Source organism: Scleropages formosus, chromosome 7 (assembly GCF_900964775.1).
Source record: "Scleropages formosus chromosome 7, fSclFor1.1, whole genome shotgun sequence".
Taxonomy (NCBI): domain Eukaryota; kingdom Metazoa; phylum Chordata; class Actinopteri; order Osteoglossiformes; family Osteoglossidae; genus Scleropages; species Scleropages formosus.
The window spans coordinates 30406055-30427092 of NC_041812.1; the positions used below are offsets into that span (position 1 = coordinate 30406055).

General features: G+C 41.2%; 2 protein-coding genes across 6 annotated transcripts; both read left to right on the forward strand.

Annotated features, from left to right (window-relative positions):
* The first annotated feature begins 1781 nt into the window (after window positions 1–1781).
* On the forward strand, window positions 1782–14941 carry LOC108929029 (ras-related protein Rab-27A-like). 5 transcript variants are annotated; one of them, XM_018743313.2, is made up of 6 exons: window positions 1782–2054; window positions 9392–9564; window positions 10954–11039; window positions 11265–11368; window positions 11490–11613; window positions 13832–14941. In XM_018743313.2, exons 2-6 carry the CDS (start codon window positions 9412–9414, stop codon window positions 14034–14036), a joined length of 672 nt encoding a protein of 223 aa, XP_018598829.1. In that variant the 5' UTR covers window positions 1782–2054; window positions 9392–9411; the 3' UTR covers window positions 14037–14941. The 5 variants fall into 5 exon arrangements, with proteins under 5 accessions (XP_018598829.1, XP_018598832.1, XP_018598831.1 ...); XM_018743316.2 differs by lacking the exon at window positions 1782–2054 and adding an exon at window positions 2055–2086; XM_018743315.2 differs by lacking the exon at window positions 1782–2054 and adding an exon at window positions 2064–2135.
* A 923-nt stretch (window positions 14942–15864) lies between these two features.
* On the forward strand, window positions 15865–19842 carry rsl24d1 (ribosomal L24 domain containing 1). Its single transcript, XM_018743339.2, has 6 exons — window positions 15865–16032; window positions 16478–16591; window positions 17658–17730; window positions 17974–18037; window positions 18398–18483; window positions 19424–19842. The coding sequence occupies exons 1-6, from the start codon at window positions 15952–15954 to the stop codon at window positions 19492–19494; spliced, it is 489 nt and encodes a 162-aa protein (XP_018598855.1). The 5' UTR covers window positions 15865–15951; the 3' UTR covers window positions 19495–19842.
* The last annotated feature ends 1196 nt before the right edge of the window (window positions 19843–21038 follow it).

Here is a 21038-nt window from a genome sequence, read left to right on the forward strand (position 1 = left end):
TAAGGCTGGAGGGGGAGGGGACACACCCAGGACAGGACGCCAGTCTGTCGTAAGAGACCTCAAGCAGATCTCGAACCCCAGACCCACCGGAGAGCAGGACCCAGTCCAACCCACTGCGCCACTGTGCCCCCTATTGCAAATGAAACTGTTAATAGCAAATACACACACACCATTTAGCTTTAGAGGGTCATAGGAGGCACGGTGGTGCAGGAAGTAGGTGTGGGTGTTCAGTCTGTGGTTGGTTTTCATGTTCTTCCCACGTGGGTTTCCTTGGGGTGCCCTGGTTTCCCCCCACAGTCCAAAAAATGTGTTGCTGGGTGTGTTGATCCCTCTAAATTGACCTTAGCGTTTGAGTGTGTGTGTGATTTCCCTGCGATGGACTAGCATCCTGTCCGAGGTATACTCTGCCTCGCACCTAATGCTTCTGGGTTACACTTTGGACCTTGACCATAACAAACGGGTATTGATAGTGCAGGATGAATGGAATAATTGAGGGTCATTATACTACAGTTCATTATACACCAATCCCTCATCACTGAAATAATCCAAACAAATTTACATTAAAGAAATCAGGAACAAGCTCTCTAGCAAACATTCCAAGTCTTCCAACTTGTTAATTAGGATACATTTCTCCCGACATTCCAATGGCAGTTTGACAAAAAATGTATTTCGTTTTGCTTCAGCTATAGTTCTCAATAAAGAAGGGGAACAAAGTTAAACTGGTGGGGTACCTTGTTCTCGCTGTGTGGATATACCGTACATTGTTTGTCACAGCTGGATAGCACAGCTGCATGAAATCCTTGACTGTCGAACTTTGCATTATGCCCAAATTACAGCATTACTCATATCAATGCCATGTCAGAAACATACAAGTAGAGTTTTGCTTCCAAAGTATGAAATAATCAGATCTTCAATAAAATATTTCACACTACAACAAGTCATCCTGGAAACGATGACTGAATGTCTCCTACTGGAATCACAGGTAGAAAATATTTTGTTTATGGGTGGCCTTCATAAAGGGGGTGTGGCGGTGCAGCGGGCTTGGCCCGTGCCTGCTCTCTGGGGGGTCTGGGGTTCGAGTCCCGCTTGGGGCGCCTTGCGACAGACTGGCGTCCCGTCCTGGGTACGTGCCCTGCACCCTGCTTTGCCGAGTTAGGCTCCGGCTTGCCGCGACCCCGCTCGGGACAAGCGGTCTCAGACAACGTGTGCGCATCCTTCAAAAGCATTACTTCAATCACATATATCAGAATGCACATATAAATTGCACCCATGTGTCATTATCTGTTGATTTGTACTGAATAAGTATTACAATATGAGAAAGACACATTTGCTTCCAGACTCATTTAGCTGAAACTTCTTTCCAAAGCAAATTACAACGTTAAACTACCTATAGTTTCGGGGAATAGCATATAGTTATTGGGCCATGATTTACACAGCTGAGTAGTTTTACTGGAGCAATTTTTAAAGACAACACCTTACTGAAGGGTACTAGAGGTGGTACTCAAACCTACAACCTGAGCTGAGGGTTCAAGGTTCTAACCACTACACTACTACTAACTGCTTTGTACCGGGCTTTTCAGCACAGGCAACACCTTAGTAAGCGAGACAGTAATTATACTGCACATTTGAGCGGAAGACAGAATGTAAATAACACCGGGTGTGAGAGGAAATGTGCGCACGCAAACATTTTTAACTACTTATAATAAGAACATAAACGTTGGTACAATTAACGTGTTTTGGGTGTTTCCCCGTAATCACGTTCCAGGGCGGCGACAAGCTGCTGAAGCGACACCCGCGCGGACACCTGGGCGTCCACGTGCGCGCGAAGCCGCCCTCGGCGCCAGGTGGCACGCAGCTGCGGGCTCGCGAAGGCCTGCCCGGAGGTGTGGGCGCGCGGGTTGCGCGTGCGGAGGGGAGGAAGAGCAGCGCTTGCCTGTTAGAAAAGGGGAAGTGATGTTGCGCTGACGGAGAAGCAAGAAAGAGTTCGGACGGCAGCGCTGCGAAGTTGACGAACGGAACGCTGTTTACGCTCAGCTTGACCAGAACTGACTGAGGTGAAGTGAGCCTGTCTTTCCCCGCGCACGCGGTACGGTTTTGAAAGTGTCCGCGGAGTTGCAAAGTCGACGGGACTGGTGGTGAGGCGGTTTTTTTTTTTTTTTTTTTAAACCAAGTTTTACAGCGTTTAGGTGACGTGATGCAGGAGGAGGTGGAGGTGCGGCGGTGTCTCAGACTTTGTTTACGTGAAGAAATAATCATGTCAAGTGTTCGAACAGTAATGTTGTCCTTGGAAAGCACTCGGTTCACTGGCCGGATGCACTGTGGGTTATACGGGGGGCTACAGGTAGTAGCTTTTTAATACGTGATGGGGCGGGGGGTAGTGGGTGAACTTTGGCGCGTGCGCGTGCACAAGCTCTACGATAGTGGAGTTTAATGGCGCTGCCAGCGACGAACGTGGTCGCGCGCGGCGTGCAGCTCGAAGAGCAGCGGCTCGCTTCCTGTGGTCACGTGAGGTGGTTCTGGTCGGGACTCTGCGCTATAAGTTCCGGGCTCGGACCTTCCAGAAAATGCGACTGCTTCCGCCCTGAACGTACAATAAATGCCTCTTCTGGTCGATACGATTGTCGATGATCTGGATCACTTCCGACAGCTTGAGACGCGCTTCTCTCTACGAAGTTTGTGAGGCCAAAAAATGCGCAGTTCAAAGTTGGTTTCACCAAAAAAAAATGCTCAATGTCTCTTAGGCTAGTGATTGATTTCCATACTTGCAGCCATATTGTCCTACATTATTACTATTAGAATATCTAGTTTTAAACTTCTCCAGTCAGAACTTTTTTTTTTTTTTTTTTTTTTTTTTGGGGGGGGGATGCGGGGCAAAATTAGTGGCCTCCTCCTTCATCCTCTGGAAGATGTTTGTTATAGACCCCCTTTTTATCATCTATAACAATAAAAACCCTTATGTTTACATTTGTTCATTTAGCTGAAGCTTTTTCTTGAAAGCATCTTATGAAGTTAAGGTTTCACTTATTGACCCATTTATACAGCTGGGTAATTTTTACTCTACAAATTTAGAGTAGGCGCCTTGCTCAAGGCTCCCACAGCCGGAGGTGGGATTCAAACTTACGTTTATTTATTTAGCAGATGCTTTTGTCCAAAGCGATGTGCATCTCAGTAAAAGTACAATTTATGTATTACATTGAGAGAACTTGCAAGCTTTGGGTCCAAAGGAAGCAGCTCTAACCACTATGCTACCAGCTGTGCTATATAAAACTTGATAAAGTATGTGCAACTGTCTCAATAGGCAATATCATTATGAATTACTTTGTATGTTTGGGTTTACCATTCATTTATCACAAGTGATATTTTACGAATAGATCAGAGGTGTTGCATTTGAACCTACAACCCAGGAGCAATGAGATGCTTCATTTGCTCTCATGTTGCTCAAGGACAAGAGAATAAAATAGCAAAAAGGGAAAATATAAAAAAGCAAATATATGAGATTTTGAATATGTGGGTCTTAACCTTTCCCTGTCCATATTACTGTATACACGCTCCTCTTCCTCCTTGTCCTCTTATCCCAGAATGTAACCCAGCCCATTTAGTGTGGACAGGACTTGTCCACTTTACTATATAGGTGGGGGAAACTGGGTGAACCTTTTTGGGATCTCATGAACACATCAACTGTTTTTCCTATTGAAATTAATGAGAACAGTTATTTTTTTGCAGGGATTCATGTTACGAGCAGATTTTTGGGAATGCGTTACACTTGTGTGAGGGAAGCACATGAGGACCAGTTGATGGTTGTCAGGTGTGTGTGTGTGTGTGTGTGTGTGTGTGTGTGTGTGTGTGTGTGTGTGTGTGTGTGTGTGTGTGTGCGTGCGCGCGCGTACAGCAAGCCTAGGTTTAATCAGTTTCTCAGTATTGTTTGTACATATTAAGAATTGTTTGAACTAGCATTTATTTTTATTTCAAAACAGACTATATTTTGTACTTCATCTTTTGATGATAATGATGTACTGTAATATGTCAAGTGAAGTGCTCACACACACACTGTCTGAAACTGCTTGTCCCAAGTGGGGTCGCGGCGAGCTGGAGTCTAACCCGGCAACACAGGGCGCAAGGCTGGAGGGGGAGGGAACACACCTAGGACGGGACGCCAGTCCGTTGCAAGGCACCTCAAGTAGGACTTGATTCCCAAAACCAAATGGGGAGCAGGCCCTGGCCAAACCCGCTGCCCCACCGTGCCCCCCCTTCAAGTGAAGCGTTCTGAGTAAAATTATTTAATTACTGACTTTGGCTCTTCAGTCAGTTTGGGAAATCTGGAACACAGTCAGTTCTTTAGACTATTTATTTGACCCAGAACCTCTACAGACCTCATGAAAGGAAACCTGCTATTTGCTGTTTTTCTTACAGTCCTGCATTCATTTTATGGCTGTTCATATTGCTATTCTATCTACTGCTTTAAGTCAACTTTTTTCCTCCCCTCATGACTTAAATATCTACATGTGACTGATCACAAGCTGGAAGAGTCCCGTTTAGTCTCTACATTGTTATTGATCAATATTGATACACAGTTACATTTTCCTAATAAAGCGGCATTATCCAAATCCTCTGACTGGGATTTGAAACCCAGAAGATGCATAAGTGCCATGGTAATTGGTTTTTTGTGTGCTTTGAATATACCTTATGACCTGTCCTGGAGGCCTTTTTTTCTTTTTTTTTTTTTTTTTTTTTTTTTCTTTTGCTGTCACTCCAGCTGCATTTCCACATACTTTGCATGTGGAACTTGTGTAAGAAATTTTTTGTTTTCTATGTTGCTTCTCTCAAGGCATGCAGAAGTATTAGTTTTAAGTATATGTAGCTAAGTAATGAACAGTGTTTGTCATTTTATATGCCATTTAAAAAGGATTTATCACCAAGTGTATATTATATTTTTGACTTAAAAAGTTCTCGAAGATGCTTTTCTGGAAGGTATGTGATCTTCAGCAACAGTCAGGATATTTATTGGATACTTTTCTGGGATTTGTGGATTTATAAAATATCGAGACTAGGTGTAATGGGAAAAGCAAATTTAAATTACTTTTACCACCTTGGTTGAGTGGTCTGAATGCATACTTGTATGTCCTTAGTGACTGGCTGCCTGGGAAGATGTGCACCAAAGGAGTGACTCCTATACTTTGCTGCCTCTTTGTTTACTTTAATTTGCATATCCTCTTTCCTTGTCAGCAGTACTGTGATGCAGTGTTAGCAGTGCACTGCTGTCATTGGTTGTGTCACTTTTCCAAGCATTTCTGATGTAATTTTGTTCTAGGGCCCAAGATGCTTTAGTTTTGTGCTCGAAGCTGATTTAAGAACTTCTTTCAGTATTGAAACAGACTTTCTTGAAAGTGGATGGGCATAAGCAGTTCTAAATGCAAGATTTCTTTTTTCTGATGCTAGAATACACTAATAGAACCTGTCTCCGGGGATAAGCACTTATCTTGAAGTCATGGCCCTTCCTGCTCAGAAGTGAGTGGAAAAACCAAGTCTTTGCCAAAATGCATCCAAAAATGGAAGTTTGTGGAGTCCTTTATGTAGAACACTGCTGTTCCCAAGGTTTTCTGTGAGGTTTATATTAGCCTCTGTGTGTTTGTCCAGGATGTACACAGAATGGATTCTCCCCACACCTTATGTTACCTGTGCTCCATGATATTTTTCTGTGTGTCACTACATCTTTAACCTGACTGGAGACTAAAATCAGAAGTCGCAGTGGAGAATGGAGTTCTTTGCTTGTTGGAGTGAAGGGAAGAATGCTGTCTGCTTCTGCTGGATTGCATGCAGTTTTATTGTGCCGAGCAGGCCTGGGCGGGTGAGCTGGTTAAGCCTCTAGGCTGTGCTACTTCCACCAGCTCCATGCAGGCTCCACAAGGTGTGTCCAGGGCTCTCTCTGTTTTCTGGGAGGAGCTGAGCTGTCTGTAACAGCTCTGCTCTCCAGAGCTTCACACATTAGGATTCCTCATTGTGTGGAGAGGAGAAACTGTATACAGTGGTAACTTGATGTCAAGTTTATCTGGGGGTTGTTTGGCTTGTGGAGAGACTATTGACAGACTGACAACCCCTTGGGTGAGTAGTTTTTTTTTTTTTTTGTGGGAATTTAGGTAATTTGGTTGAACTGAAATAGGGAGTATTTCTGTGCATTTCCTGGAGTTGTAGTAGATGCAATAGTTCCTGTGATGGCATTAATGTTGACTTTTTCATACTTCTGAATTGTGTGTCTTGAGAAGTGTTGGCAGCTTTATCTGCAGTCACAGTGCAGATGTGACATGGCATTTCTTTTGTGGTCAACAAGTCCCTTTGGAGGTCTCGCTCTTGCTCAGTCTCCTTAAAACATAGTCACTTAACAAGAAACACCGACGATAACGGCGTACTGTGCATCCTTGGTATACAATGGGCACCAGTTTGCTGATATGATTTGAGGTCAGTTGTGCTACCACATATAATTATAATATTCTGAATGTCCATATTAATTCAGCTGTAAATACAAAAGGAAAACTAGCATTCACAGTACTTGATGTTCTATTTTGTTATGACGGCAAGACTGCAATGGTGAAACCTTTAAGCCACACAGTATTACGGATGAGGGTGTGTATTCTGCATAGGCACAAATATATTGTGCAGAGCCACTTATACAGTGTACTGAATGAACTACTTGCTTTTTTGCAGAGTAACCCTTAGGCAAATGTGGTGTTGTAATTTGCTTCTGGGTTCTGGAAGAGGGTTTTTTTTTTTTTTTTTTAAATGCTTAGGCTTGAAGTTGCCATTGATGTTTCATCTTATCAGTGGTTTAAGTTAACACTGTATGACTCATAAGTGGAAGGTGTGGAGTTATGGACAAAGGCAAAATGTGAAGAGAGAATTTAAAAAGTGTTTCACTTTTCATTTTTTTGCCAAATCAAAAAGAGGCTTCCCCCCCTAGCACAAACCCCTATTCCCCCCCCCCCCCCCCCCCAGTTGCGCATACTTTCTGTCCTGAAGTACTTTGTCTATTTGTTCGTCTTGGATCTGCTGGGTAAGTGACCAACAAGTTTGCCCCAGGATCTGGACTTTCCATTTGAATCTTACCCCTTTTCCCTTCTGTATATTCTATAGTAATATCCAGCAAAGCATGCTGTTTGCATTTGCCTAATTTAGTATGTTGTGGCTTGCAAGTCTTCACTGTCCACTCAGGAAGACCTAAGGTGTCAGAGAAGACCCAGGTGGCAGACTGACTCTCCTGAGACAGAATGGATATTTCTTGGAAGGGTTTCTGTTTGTTGGCTATTTGACAAGGGTTTGCCTTTTCTCTGGGTTTGGGGGTGGCACTCCTTGTTTAATTGTCTGCCCTGCTGACTTGCAGCAAAAGAATGTCCTGTAAGAGTTTGAACAACAAAACAAACAATTGAGGAACAACTGATAGCGAGCCAGCAGGACGCGAGCCGCTTTTCCGTGGCATCGTGCCATGCAGCTCCCCTCCCAGCCAGCTCCCTGTGGGCTGTAAGCTGCAGTGAAATAAGCGATATGATTACTCAAGATGTGTCTGCAGGGTGTGTTCTGCTCTCCTTCATGCAGTTAAAGTTATGACTGCCACATGAGGCTGTTTTGTCTGCATTGGCATGTCCAGAGGACAACGAGAAGCACTGGTGGTTCCAGGTCGCTCAAGTTCCATTAGCAGGTCTACTGCTTGTCTTTGCGCTAAAGTATATATGCAGGGGAAAGAGCAACGTACATTAACGGGGAGGAAAAAAAATGCAATCACATTACATTATCAGCTGTGTACACTGTGGCACGCTGGAAGCCAAGCTGCTCGTCTCGTTGGTTAGCCACGTCACCACAGATTATATATAGCTACCATTTAACAAACACCCAGTTGCTGTGACTCCCCTTTTTAAGCTCCTGCTCGATGGTGAGAAAGGACTTGCTGTTAAGTGAGAGATGGAGAAATACCAGTTTTGATCTTTCTTATTGACACCTCATGCAACCTTAGTTCTGCAATAAACACTATTGAATCTAGACATTGGGAGTCAGTGTCCTCTTGACCTGTGAGCAAGCGCATTTTTCACATACATCTTGTCATCGTGACCAACAATCTACTTTTTTTTAAAAAAAAAATAAATAAATAAGAGTCTGTTACTGGTGAGAATGTACCACAGAACTTATATTGCTGGGCTATATTGTGAAAAGAAAGCTTGGTTAATATGCCTTTGTGGTGATTGGAAAGGGCTGCAGTGACCATGTGCATGCTGTATTTTACCTGATGCGTGGCTTGTGCTGTGGACATTAATCTCCTTACAGCTGAGGACTGAAGGCAAAGTAATTCAGGGCACCTGTGAAGGACCCCCTTTTGTGAGGAGTCATATGATCCAGGTCTTGCCTACATATTGGGAGTCACTCCAAGGTTTTTCCCATCGCCCCCCCCCCCCCCCCCCCCATAGGTCTCCATTCACTATACTCTGTGGAGAGTTGTCATCCTCTGCAGCTTTATGAACACAAGCAAACCCAGAAACAGAAAAATAAATGCACTCAGTGTTTGTATATTTGTCATTCTGGAGATATGACAATGGCTTATATTAACTAAATTATTTCAAACTCCAGCCAACCTCAAGAACATAAAGGTTAAGTATCTTGCAAGGCCATTCATCTTGAGAAGATTTCTCAACAAGTTGTTTCTTTGTTTGTTCATCCCAGAGTAGTGAACACACAAACTCTCAGCTCCAGTCCAGTCACATGGCTCCTGAAGTATGCCTTTAGGTGCAAAAACAGATAAAAGAGCTAATTAATTTGATTCCTGAGTCCTGCTCCAAAGGAATGGTGGAAAGCTCATACTAATTTATTTATTTTATTTATTTATTTTTTTAACCTATCCTTACATTAATGGAATGTTTGTCTTTCGAAACCTGACAAACTAGCGCCCGGTTTCTGCTGGGAGAAGCTGAGTTTTTTTTTTTGTTGCACAGAAGGCTAAGTGTGTCTACAAACACTTCCTATTTGCACTGAGGGTGGCATTTCTGTGGTGGAGCAGCTATAGCTCAGCAGCATAGTTACAGGGTTGACCCCAGAATAGCCAAGACCCATCCTTAGTCTTGTTTCCACCTGGAGTAGTTATTAGGGCAAATGGGTCTAAGGGAGACTATAAAACTGGGAAAAGAGTTTCTGGCTTCAGTCACAGGGGACATTGAATGTGAATTCTCCTCAGTCACTAAGCACAGAGCAACCAACTTTGAAATAAGGCCTGTTAGGTGCTGCACATGTGTGTTTCTGTTGTCTGCTTTATTTTTACCACCACATTTACCAGATTCTCTGATGTTCTGTTGTTGCATTGCAAGATAAATCTTCAATGACTGTGGCTCTCTGATATTTGAATTTGTGTGGTTTTCAGGTCAAAACTAGTCACTCACTATGTCTGATGGGGACTATGATTACCTCATCAAATTTCTAGCCCTGGGTGACTCTGGAGTGGGCAAGACCAGCTTCCTGTGTCAGTACACGGATGGAAAGTTCAACTCTAAATTCATTACCACAGTGGGAATAGACTTCAGAGAGAAAAGAGTGGTAAGTCGGCTGCTTTCAAGTGTGGGGTGGGGTGGGCACGGCGAGGCATATGCAGTGTCTTAAGAGTAGCAGGTGGTGTTTTCCTCAGGACTTCTTGTCTGATGAAAGGTTCATATATTGTATTTACTACATTGCTTAATGTGAGTTTATTTAAATGTTCATCTGTTAATCCTGATTGTGTAAAATTTTTGTCTACGGGAGGTCATAGTCAAAATAAATGCCTTTATTGTTGAAGTCATTAAACACAGGGTTGATCGTTCACTTTGTAAGAGTGTAACAGGACTACATTTATGAAATTATTAAAATTAAGACTTGGTTTTTCTCATGTTAGAGCATGGTTTACCCCTGGCCCAACAAACATGTAGGAGGGGATCTGTTGAGTCTAAATGGTGATCTGTTTCCATGACTCACCCAGTGTGCTGTGCCAACACATCCTTACTCACGTAAACACCAGCAATAAACCAGTGAACCATGGTCTACACTTCCTAAATGTGCTCCCTCCGCCTACAACTTTCCATGACTTTTAAAAAATTTACACCACAACCAGCAAGGATATAAATGGGGTTTGAAATGCATGTTTTGTAATATTGGGTTGTGGGTTATAGTTGCTTGCCTTTTAATTTACTTCATGTTACTTAGCAACCAGTGGTAAAAACAAAAAGCAGCAAGGTGAAGATGGTGAAATTTTGAAGCACCTCCTGCCATCTACACTGTATTTAAAAAAAAAAGAAAAATAATAATGGTAATGTAGGTTGAACTTCACTGGAAGAATTTCCATAGCACTCAGGAAAAGCTTTTCAGTGTGTCTTCCACTGGGTAACATCCATTTTTTTTTTTTTTTCCTCTGTAGTAACACTTACCTGAGTTCCCTGTAGGCAGTAATTGTTGGAAACACACAGATAGGATCGTGTCACTCTGCAGGGAACCAAGTGCTGAGGAGGCGACCTTGTCGCTGGGTCGCAATGCCAAGGATGTCTGAAACTGGAGAGTGACAAACGCCCTGTTGCATTAGGTGTTTACTCCTGAAAGACAAACATTGGAGAGAACATAAGCAAACATGCATGCAGATCCTTGGCAATGGTGATAAAGTTAACATCATCGCAGGTATACGAAGAGGGAGGAACAGCAGGTTGTTGGTTCGAATCCTGGGAGGGGGAATTGCCGTTGTAGGCTTGAGAAAGATGATTAACTGTTATTTTAGTGGACATCTTGGTGTTAGAAATTGCGTGCTATGGTATATTTTGAACAAAAGTCAGTGTCACTAATAAATAATGCAGTATGAATAGCATTTCCCTTTTGTTGCTTGTACTTGTCAGTGATCCAGGGAAGTCCTTCCTTGTTGTTGGCCCATCCCATGTTCCTAACAATTCTGTATTCTCTTTATTGCAGGTGTATAAATCCAACGGACGTGATGGAGCCCCAGGGAGGGGCCAGAGGATTCATATCCAGCTGTGGGACACTGCAGGGCAGGAGAGGTGTGGTACCAGGACAGTCAAACACAGTATAAATCATCAATATCCAGCTATTCCAATAAACTGCTGTTGTTCAGCATTCTCTTGGAGAAGGTCTGCAGTCTCTCTGCTGCCAGAGTAGACAGTTGTTTAGCATATTATTCATGGTGGTACTTCATAGGTCAACTCTTTTCCAACCACAGTCCTTCACTCCTTTGGTATTCCTTAACTTTTCTTTCCCTTTTTCAGGTTTCGGAGTTTAACAACTGCTTTCTTCCGGGATGCCATGGGTTTTCTTCTCCTATTTGACCTCACAAATGAGCAGAGCTTCCTCAATGTCCGGAACTGGATGAGTGGGTCCATTTCATCAGCCAGGCTTCTGACCAGTGGCAGAACATTTGTTTCTGTCAACAGCATAAAGAAATAAATGTGAAAAGGTGCTTTCTAATGATGTGCTATTCTTTCTTTGTACAGCTCAGCTGCAGACGCATGCATATTGTGAGAACCCTGATGTTGTGCTCTGCGGGAACAAATGTGATCTAGATGATGAAAGGATGGTCAAGGAACGGGAGGCCAAGGAGCTGGCAGAGAAATTTGGGTATGTGGCTGTCAAATGGATTCTTCTAGCTGCCTGGAAAACTTTTATTCAGAGACGCAAGTCATTTAGGCCTTAGCCTGACATAATGTCCATAAATACTCAGACTATGAGAATGGTTCAGAACTACCAGCTTCAGTAAAGCTGTATAATACCCCTTTCAGAATATTTAATTACTTTATTTATGTGCAAGGTCATTCACAGGGTGAGCGAAAGGACTGTGGGTTTTCTTTTTTCGATTAGGTTTATGCACAACCCTGGGTTACTGCACCATATATAAGGAGAAATGGGACATGAAGAAACTAATAAATTAACATACGTTTATCTGGCAGTCAGAACTCCTAAATCTTTCAACGTTCAGGGAGGGTCTCAATACGCTTACTTCGGACTGACTTCTCCCTTGATTGCTGTTCTAAATGTGTACTATGTCACCTAGTTAATATTAGAAAAACACCTATATGCAGTTACTTGTGTAAGGTATACTAGTTTATATGTTGGTATGTGACAAATTGACAGCGCTCAATCACGTCTTCATCCAAATCTCTCTTCCTGTTGGTGTAATACACGTTTGATATTGTTCTCTGAGATTTACATCACTTTGTGGGGGGGGGGTCAATGAGCTGCTAAATGAATAAATGTACATGAAGCAAGGGCTGAAGGTCAAAAGGTTACAATACTTTGCAGGTATGATCACATAGCACTACGTTCCAAAAGGGTGTCCAGATTTATTTGAATTCCTTAAATTGTCATGTAGGTCAAATTTTAGGGCTTTGTGCTTTTAATGAACAGATCCATTTATAGTACCACATAACTATACTGGGTTTGCTTGTAAAAAAGAGCATAATTTTGTTACGGAAAAACTGCTTGTAATCCATACTTCTTGTAAAATGAAATCTTAAATACCATTAAATGGTGAAAATTATATTCATCAGCTACACAGGTTCACCAACCATGCAAGATTCCTTCCTTATTTAAACCTAGTGAAAATTCTATTCAGAACAAAGTCCAGAATATCAGAATTACTCTGGACACCTTGAAATCCAGGTGTAAGGGTGTTCAGAACTGTTTGTATATAATACATTTGTGTGCTCCCTTTCTGTCCTCATTTCCTGTTTGTCTTATGACTATTTTTTTGTTTTTTGTGCATGGCACTTCCCCTAAAGTGCTCTGGTAAAAATTGTATTGCTGTATAAACTGGTAGATTGTTGTTAGTAGCTTAACAAGCTACTGGCAAGTTGCCTTTCTTCACAGCATAATTTAAATAAACATAACCCATGTTTTTATTCTCATTATAAAATCCTTTTGATAAGATGCTTTTCAAGGCTCCATATGAAATATATTTGAACAATAACAGCAATAGACACAACATCTCTCTGCTGAGCTATTTGAAAAGTGTCATTTGGGATAAAAGAATAAATCATTCATATTAATCCCTTTCAAGAGCATTATGCACTTTATCCCTTCAGTTTTGAAACTGATCTGCAAGGCTTTCCTTTGCCTCTTTAACTTCTAGTACTTCCTTTAAACCCTTTTTACTTTAGGGCTCAGTATTATGATCAATAATTTTATACAGATTAAAAAGTCACAAGATTCCTGAGACACTTTGTTGGCTATAAGGCAAGAAAGATGTGCAGAACCTGTCACGCGTTGGCGGTCGGGTGTTGCTTGCCTTGTGTGGTGCTCAACATTACTGTGTGTGTGTGTGTGTGTGTGTGTGTGTGTGTGTGTGTGTGTGTGTGTGTGTGTGGGTTTTTTTTTTTTTTTTTTTTTGGAAGAAATTTTGGTTCTTAGGATTTCCTGTCAGTGTGAAGTGGGAGCTGATATGAATTTTAGCATACAAATTTTCTCATGAATGTGAATTTTCATAATTTTGTCACATAAAGGAAGCCTTTTTATAATAAAAATTACTAGTACAATTTTTTTTTTTTTTTTTTTTTTTTTTTTAAATGTTCAGCAAAACGTTACTGAAGAGTCATCAAAGACAAGCAAAATTTGTGATGGGATGCTACATCATGAAATTTTTTAAATTGTTCAAAGTGAACACTAAAAGCACAATATTACCGGGAAAACGTTTCTGGATTGCAAACATGTTGGGACTTCAGGGCTGCAGTGATAACTGGTAATGTGTGCAGAGAAAAATGAAATTAAAGTTGTGCATGGAACTGGTTTGATCTGTTGTGCAATTTAATACGCTGTGAGTTACATAACACTTTATCCACAGAATTCCATACTTTGAGACAAGTGCTGCAACTGGGCACAATGTGAGCCAGGCTGTAGAGCTCCTGTTGGACCTCATCATGAAGAGGATGGAACGCTGCGTAGACAAGTCCTGGATGCCGCAGGGTTTGGCGCAGCCCAATGGGCATGGTGTGGCCGAGAAGCTTCCGGAGGAGGAGGAGTCCAACACGGGCAAATGTAGCTGCTAGCACAGCTTCCTGTTCCTTGCCCATTACCTGTTCTCTAGCATTATATATAGTGAGAGTGGGGATAGAAATTGAGGTAAATGGGTGTGGGGAGGTGGGCTCCATCACCTTGTAACCAAATGCAACACTGGACCTTTTTTTTTTATTTTTTTTTTTTTTTTAAATAAACACAGAATAGTTTTGAGTGGCATCACTGAAAATGCACATTTGCCTACTGTATATGTCTTCATTTTGAGGCCAAGGATTTGGGTAGGTGGGTATACCTATGCTATACTACTGTACACTTTAGTTTTAGCCATTGTTCCGTTAAGTGTTTTACTGTAACATATCTGAAAAGGTCTTCAGTTAAGAAAATACATATTTGATCACAAATGTTAGTTTAAAAACAATAGCATTCATACATTTGTATATGTGTACTGTTGAATGAAAATAAAACAACGTGTGAAGATTAACATAATGAGATGCATTTTCACATGATTTGGCAAGTTTGTTGCTTAAAACTGTCAACTTCTGTGTCATTGGAGTTTTTTTAGTTATTGCATTACCTGTATTGTATTTCACGCAACCACAGTGTCATGTGTTTAAGTCTTGATGGTTTGCTTTGTCAACATAACCCTATGAAATGATTCGAGGAAGTCCTGAGAGTGCGACTATGACTCCTATAAGGTATGGCCACTTGTGCTTGTAGGTATCTATTCTGTTTGCATCACTAATGTGGCAGATTGCTTTAGGGTGTGATGAGAGGGATGTGTCTCTCCCAACATGGATGAATGTCTGCAAAGATCATGTACGAAAATGCTTCTAAACATATTGTTCCATTTGTTTTTCTTAACACTGTATTCATGCAATAACAATCAGTGCCAAATATGTAGAAATTTATCCTTTATTAAAATATTTTATTTATTAAAGCTTTATTTTTGCTTGAATATTGTCTTTATTTTTTGAGTGGCACATATGGATATTTAGCTTTTCCTCTTTTTAGCTGGTTGGACAGAGTAACGGGGGGTGTGGTGGTCCTGTTTGGCCCGGGTCCTGCTCTCTGGTGGGTCTGGAGTTCGAGTCCTGCTTTCGGTGGACGGGCGTCCCCTCCCCCTTCAGCTTTACGCCTTGTGTTGCTGGGATAGGCTCTGGTTTGCCGCGACCCTGCTAGGGACAAGCAGCTTCAGACGATGTGTGTGGATAGAATAACAATTTTTGTTAGCCTACTTATTAATTTGGATGTTATCTGAACTGAGGGCTGTTGATGAAACGGTCCCTCTGAGTAGCTTGTACATCAGCTATTCCTGGTGACCATGCTGATATCTATAGAAAAGTAAGCTGTGGAATTGGAGGGTTTTTGTCTGGCTGCTTCATACATGACTACAACTGAGTAACTGCTGCAATACCCTTGACAACTGAAAAATGACCTGTTGCAGTAATGACAGTCAATGGATATGAGAAAAGGGAGGCCTATAAAAATTAAATGCTTTAAGCTGAAAAAAGGTAATATATCATTTGTCATCTAAGATTGCAACAAAATTACTAGTGTAAACATTGTGTAGACAATACAGGTTTAATTTAAGGCAACATAACCACATGCCATCTGGTCATCAGACACTTAAGTAAGGTCCGTGTCTTGTTTGAGATGCTCAAAAACTAAGGAATGATCAAGAATTTGGCCGGATGTTTTGTAGAAACTTTTCTGTGCCGCGTTTAAAAAAAAAAAAAAAAAAAATGTTCGCTCAGTTACGCTTCTCATGTTGACGGAAATCTTCCAAGACAAGTGAAACGAAGCAGCAGCTCTACGCCATCACCCCCTCCCCCCGGTTGCGTATTTTACGTCAGACGGAAATGACGTCACAACTTCCTCTACGAAGTCGCGCTTTCCTGTGTAGCTGCGAACACATGGGCGAGCTGCAAATAAACATATCTAGATAAAATGCGCATTGAAAAGTGTTACTTCTGCTCGGGGCCGGTGTATTCCGGCCACGGAATGATGTTTGTTCGCAACGACTCTAAGGTATGTCTTTTCTCCTGGGAATAAAGCTTTTGTAGCGCCAACGGTGTGGACTGCGACGTGGTGGTGGTAGCTAAATCGGTGCTGTGTAGGCCTGAGGACAGGTTACCAGCAGAGAGTGTAAATACCGCTTTCCTCTCCTCTCCTACTGGCTCATGCGCGCTGTCCAGGGCTCATTTCCCTCGTTGTCTTAAATAGTAAATGGACGAGTGTCATTTCGGCGCTCTTTTGTTTGCCAACATGCTACGTTACTACCTACCGTTTGTTTACCGGTACGGTAGTGTTTCTGTCTGAAACGGATGTACGCCGGACGCGGGCACTGCGAGACCAGAGTGTTACTGACACATATTGCTTGCGGCAGATAACTATTATTTGCAATATGTTGCTCGTGTGTGGGTGACAGCGTGGACAGTAAATGAATGCTGGCCTTCTTCGTCGTGTCTCTCAGGTGTTCCGGTTCTGCCGGTCAAAATGTCACAAGAACTTCAAGAAGAAGCGAAACCCCAGAAAGACCAGGTGGACGAAGGCATTCAGGAAAGCTACTGGCAAGGAGCTCACAGTGGTGGGTATTCGACGTGGTATCGTGATTCATTCAGCGCGGTCATTGCTTCTTGGTACTGATTTAGTACCCAGGCTTCTCACATTTTTAGCACATTATAGACTGAAAGTCGTTTTAAACTCCATTTATTCGTACATCAAAGCATAAATCAGTCACTAAAGTTTTAAGACAGCTCTCGATTTACATTTTTTCAGTGAGTTGTCACTTTTCTCCAAAGCAACTTACAGTGTGAAGCTACCATTATTTATCCGTTTATACAGCTGGGTTATTTTGCTAGAACAATTTAGGGTAAGTACCTTGCTCAAGGGTGCTGGAGGTGGGGTTTGAACCCATGACTTTTGGACCCAAAGGCAGCAGCTCTAAGCACTGCACTACCAGCTGTCTCCTTTGCTGCCAGATGCTACCGGATTCAGTTCTGTAAAAAAAAAAAAAAAAAAAATGTTGGCTAAAACTGTAATGAGTGGACAATTCAAGGTTATTCTCCTTCCATGAATATTTCATCTAGTGCAGCATCACTGTCTTCTAGAGCCTGTCCTGGAAACGCAAGGTGTGAGGCAGGGAGCACTGTGGCCGTGAGCCCACTTTGTTGAAGAGTGTTTATTCCCCTTAACTCAAAACAACGTTTGTCAGCAGTTTCTCATCATCCGGACACTTTGATTTTCTTTTTTAATATTTGCAATCAGTAAAACTATAGTAATGCAGACTGACCTGATTTTGTTTCCTGGATAGATTCTGTCTCAAATGTAGCTACAATGAATAAAAAATGATTTATAAGTCTACATTTTTATTAACTTTAAACTGTATTGACATCAAAACTAATTTGAAATGATTGAAAATTAAAAATACATCATCTCCAAATTGCACTTTAATGCTGATTGCTGACTGATTTATCTCCTAAACATGTGCAGTGTTTTTCATGTTACTGTTCAACATTGTGGATGCGAGTTGAATTAATCCCATCACACACTTGTGCTCTGGGTTTGTTTTACTGCCGACTTGCAGTTGGATAAGTAGTGGAGAAAAGTGTTTATAAAAATATTTGTGTTTTTCTGTCCATTCCTTGATTTAGGACAATTCACTTGAGTTTGAGAAGCGCCGAAATATTCCAGTGAAATATCGACGGGAGTTGTGGAACAAGACAGGTAATAAAAAGAATGAGTCTGTCATGAGACCACACATGGAGTTACTGAGGCAGCTTGTTTTCACCCTCCTGCCATCTATTGCTCAAAGTTTCAAAAAAAAAAAAAAAGGGGAAAAAAAAACTTCTGTCTCTTGAGGGCATCTTGTCTCAGTTCTCTTATTGTTCCAAAATTTCCAAATGTTTCCCTCATTTCAACATGTGTAGTTGTTACATTGGGTGCTAATTTTTCATCTGTCCCATTCAGTGGAAGCAATGAAGAAAGTGGAAGAAATAAAGCTGAAACGACAGACACAGTTTATCAAGAACAGGTCAGAATTTACACTGTGGCATTGTGAATTTAGTGTTGTAAGGTGGTTAAAGTTGGTGTAGTCTATTTTTGTACTCAGAATTGTTGCTTGTGACTATATAACATGATACAGTATAGATAAAGTTGTCCTTTTTAAAGAAATTTTCAGCACAGCAGTTCTTGTCTATAAATCGACACAAGAGAAATGATTTATATAGTATGTTCCGTATGTAACACTTCTGATAGTTAACTTGTAAAACTCGCTGGTTTTCCACTTACTGACATTCTAGTGCTTTAAGTATGTGTCACTCATGTTTGTAATTCATAGTTTTTAGCTTTGTAATTTTATGTTGATTCATTACGTTGGTTGCTTTGTCCACAGGTTGAAGAAAGGAAAAGAGCTGGAGAAAGCAGATGCCATCAACGAAGTGAAGAAAAACATCCATCTCATCAAAGCCCCTCACGCAGGTGAGAAATTATACACCCTTGTGGATAATTTTCCAAACATTTGTGTGCTCATTATTTGCCATTATTCTGAATAATAATTTGTCATTATCCTTTTATTTGTGTGCAAAAAATGTCAAACTGTATGAAATGAAATGTATTTTGTTAACGTGTTCTGCCCTCCATAATTTATGTCTTTAGCTTTCATTTACTTAGTTTTACTATAGTGATTATAAGTTCCTATATGAAATGAGAAGGGAACATGATTTTCTAGTCTTATAAAACATATCCTATGTACGTACATACATATGTCAGTTTGCTCAATGAGTGCTCGTTCATTTCTATTTTCTTCATACACTGTCTTTGCACTTTTGTTTTTTCCATTAAAAGCTGAATTAACAGATAAAACAGTAACTTTCATATGTATGTTGTATGCCTGTTTGTAAGCGTTTAAGAGTACAATATGGAGGAGCTCGTATTCAGAAATAGCTCAACATATACAGGTAGAGAAACATAATTTTTTTTTTTTTTTTTTTTTTTTAAAAAAACTTCATTTATTATGAAGTAATGAAGGGAAACTGCCTTCTGTCATGTTAAGATAACTATTGGAGTAATTTTAATGGGATTTGGAAATGTTTTAGCAGAAATAGGTGTCAGTTTTGGGGGGCTCTGGAACGCGTAAAAAATTCTGCTATTCAAACTGATGGAAGTTATGTCTGAGTCATGAGTTTGCACTATGAGAGGTTCTTCATGAATTTTTTTTACCTTTATAAGGTGGGGGAAGGCTGCATAAATCCCCCCCCCCCTTCATTGAATCGGATATATGCTCTGTCATTGGCTGTGTTGGCCAGCAGATGGTGCTGTGAGGAGCATTTTGAATAGGGGTGTGGTTAAAAAAATGACAAAATGTAGTAAGTGAAGTGCATGATATTATTGTATTACTGACAGGTGTTTTATTCTTCAGGGAAAGCCAGAAAGATGGAAGAAAAAATGGTGGAGAAATTACAGGAAGATGTGGAGATGGGCGAAGATTAAACTGCCATCCTGGGGTTTGGCTGCATTTGAGAAATTGTGACCTGAAAAAAAAACAGTTGTGAAAAGGCTTCTTAAAGCTCTTTTTAAAGACTGGTGTCTGGAAAAAAGTGTATTTGTTGGCTGTTCTTTGTCAGGCTTCAGCGCTAGAGTGGAAAGAGTGTGTTGAAGGGAACATTCATGTGAGTGAATTCCCTGAAAGGCATAACAATAGCCTGTGTAACTCGCCATATTCGGAATTCTCTCTTTTTTTTGAAAGCAAAACGAAACATTTGCCTTCTGACCGAAGAGTTTTCCTAAAGGTAATATTTGTATTGCAAGTACAGTAATAAAATGTACACCTTGTCAAATTTTCTTTGGTATTTTTTGCTGGTATGTTTAACAGTAGAGGTAATTTAGCATTATGTGGGTTTCACTGAAAAATAATTACATTGACCATTTAGGAGGAGAAAGGGGGCATGGTGGCGCAGCGGGCTTGGCCGGGTCCCGCTCTCTGGCAGGTCTGGTGTTCAAAGCCTGCTTGGGGTGCCTTGTGACAGACTGGCATCCTGTCCTGGGTGTGTCCCCTCCCCCTCCAGCCTTGCGCCCTGTCTTGCCCGGTTAAGCTCTGGCTCGCTACGACCCCACTTTGGACAAGTGGTTTCAGACAGTGTGTGTGCGTGATTTCGGAGGAGAATGTACCTCCAGGTTTGAAATGGTGAAGGAAAAGAAATCCCAATTATCATATACACAGAGGTTTTGGTTTCTGGAATATGTTTGTATTTCAGCTATTTACACAAGGAAACAGAAAATTCACCGGAATAAATTGAAACTCCTTTGTGTGTTTAATTATGGGCTGTTATGAGAATTATTTTCACGGTTTCTTTAAAAAGAGTTGGATATATTCTGGTGAGAAGTTTGAATGTGTTCTGTGTTTTGTAAGATGTTTCTTTTAAAGTAAGGAAATGAACTGACCTGATAATACATTGTCTTTTGCAGCACTTTGCTTTATTTAGTGTGGAATAGCAGTTTGCAGCAGGAACAGCGTTTGCTCAAGGCACGCAGTAGATGTGCTGTGGAGTCAGTGCAAATTATGTGTGTGTGTTCATGATACGGGACAATAAACTTCCAGCTAGATAAAACTGAAGTGGGCGAGCAAGAGGACAAATAAAGGGTTGACACAGTATTTTACAGTGAAGTACCAAGTGGAACTGTGGAAAGAAAGGGGTAGATATTCCAGTGACAAAATGCTTTTATGAAATACTATCTCAGTATGTGTCCCTGCTGAAAGGTGTAATGTAATTTGTGGTTTAAAAAGGTGTTTTGCAGCTGGCCTGTGGGTTCAGATCCATTTTAGTCTGCAAAGTTTGTGCTCTCCTTGTGGTAGCATAGGTTTCCTCCAAGTTCTCCATTTTCCTTGATTCAAAGATGCGTTTCAGTTGGATCAGGACACATTTAACCATAGTGTGTGAATGTTTGGATTGCCTTGCTGTGTCTACCATACACCCAGTACGTGTAATCCGTGCACTGTGATTGAGTTTGGAACAAGATATCAGCTAAATATAAAT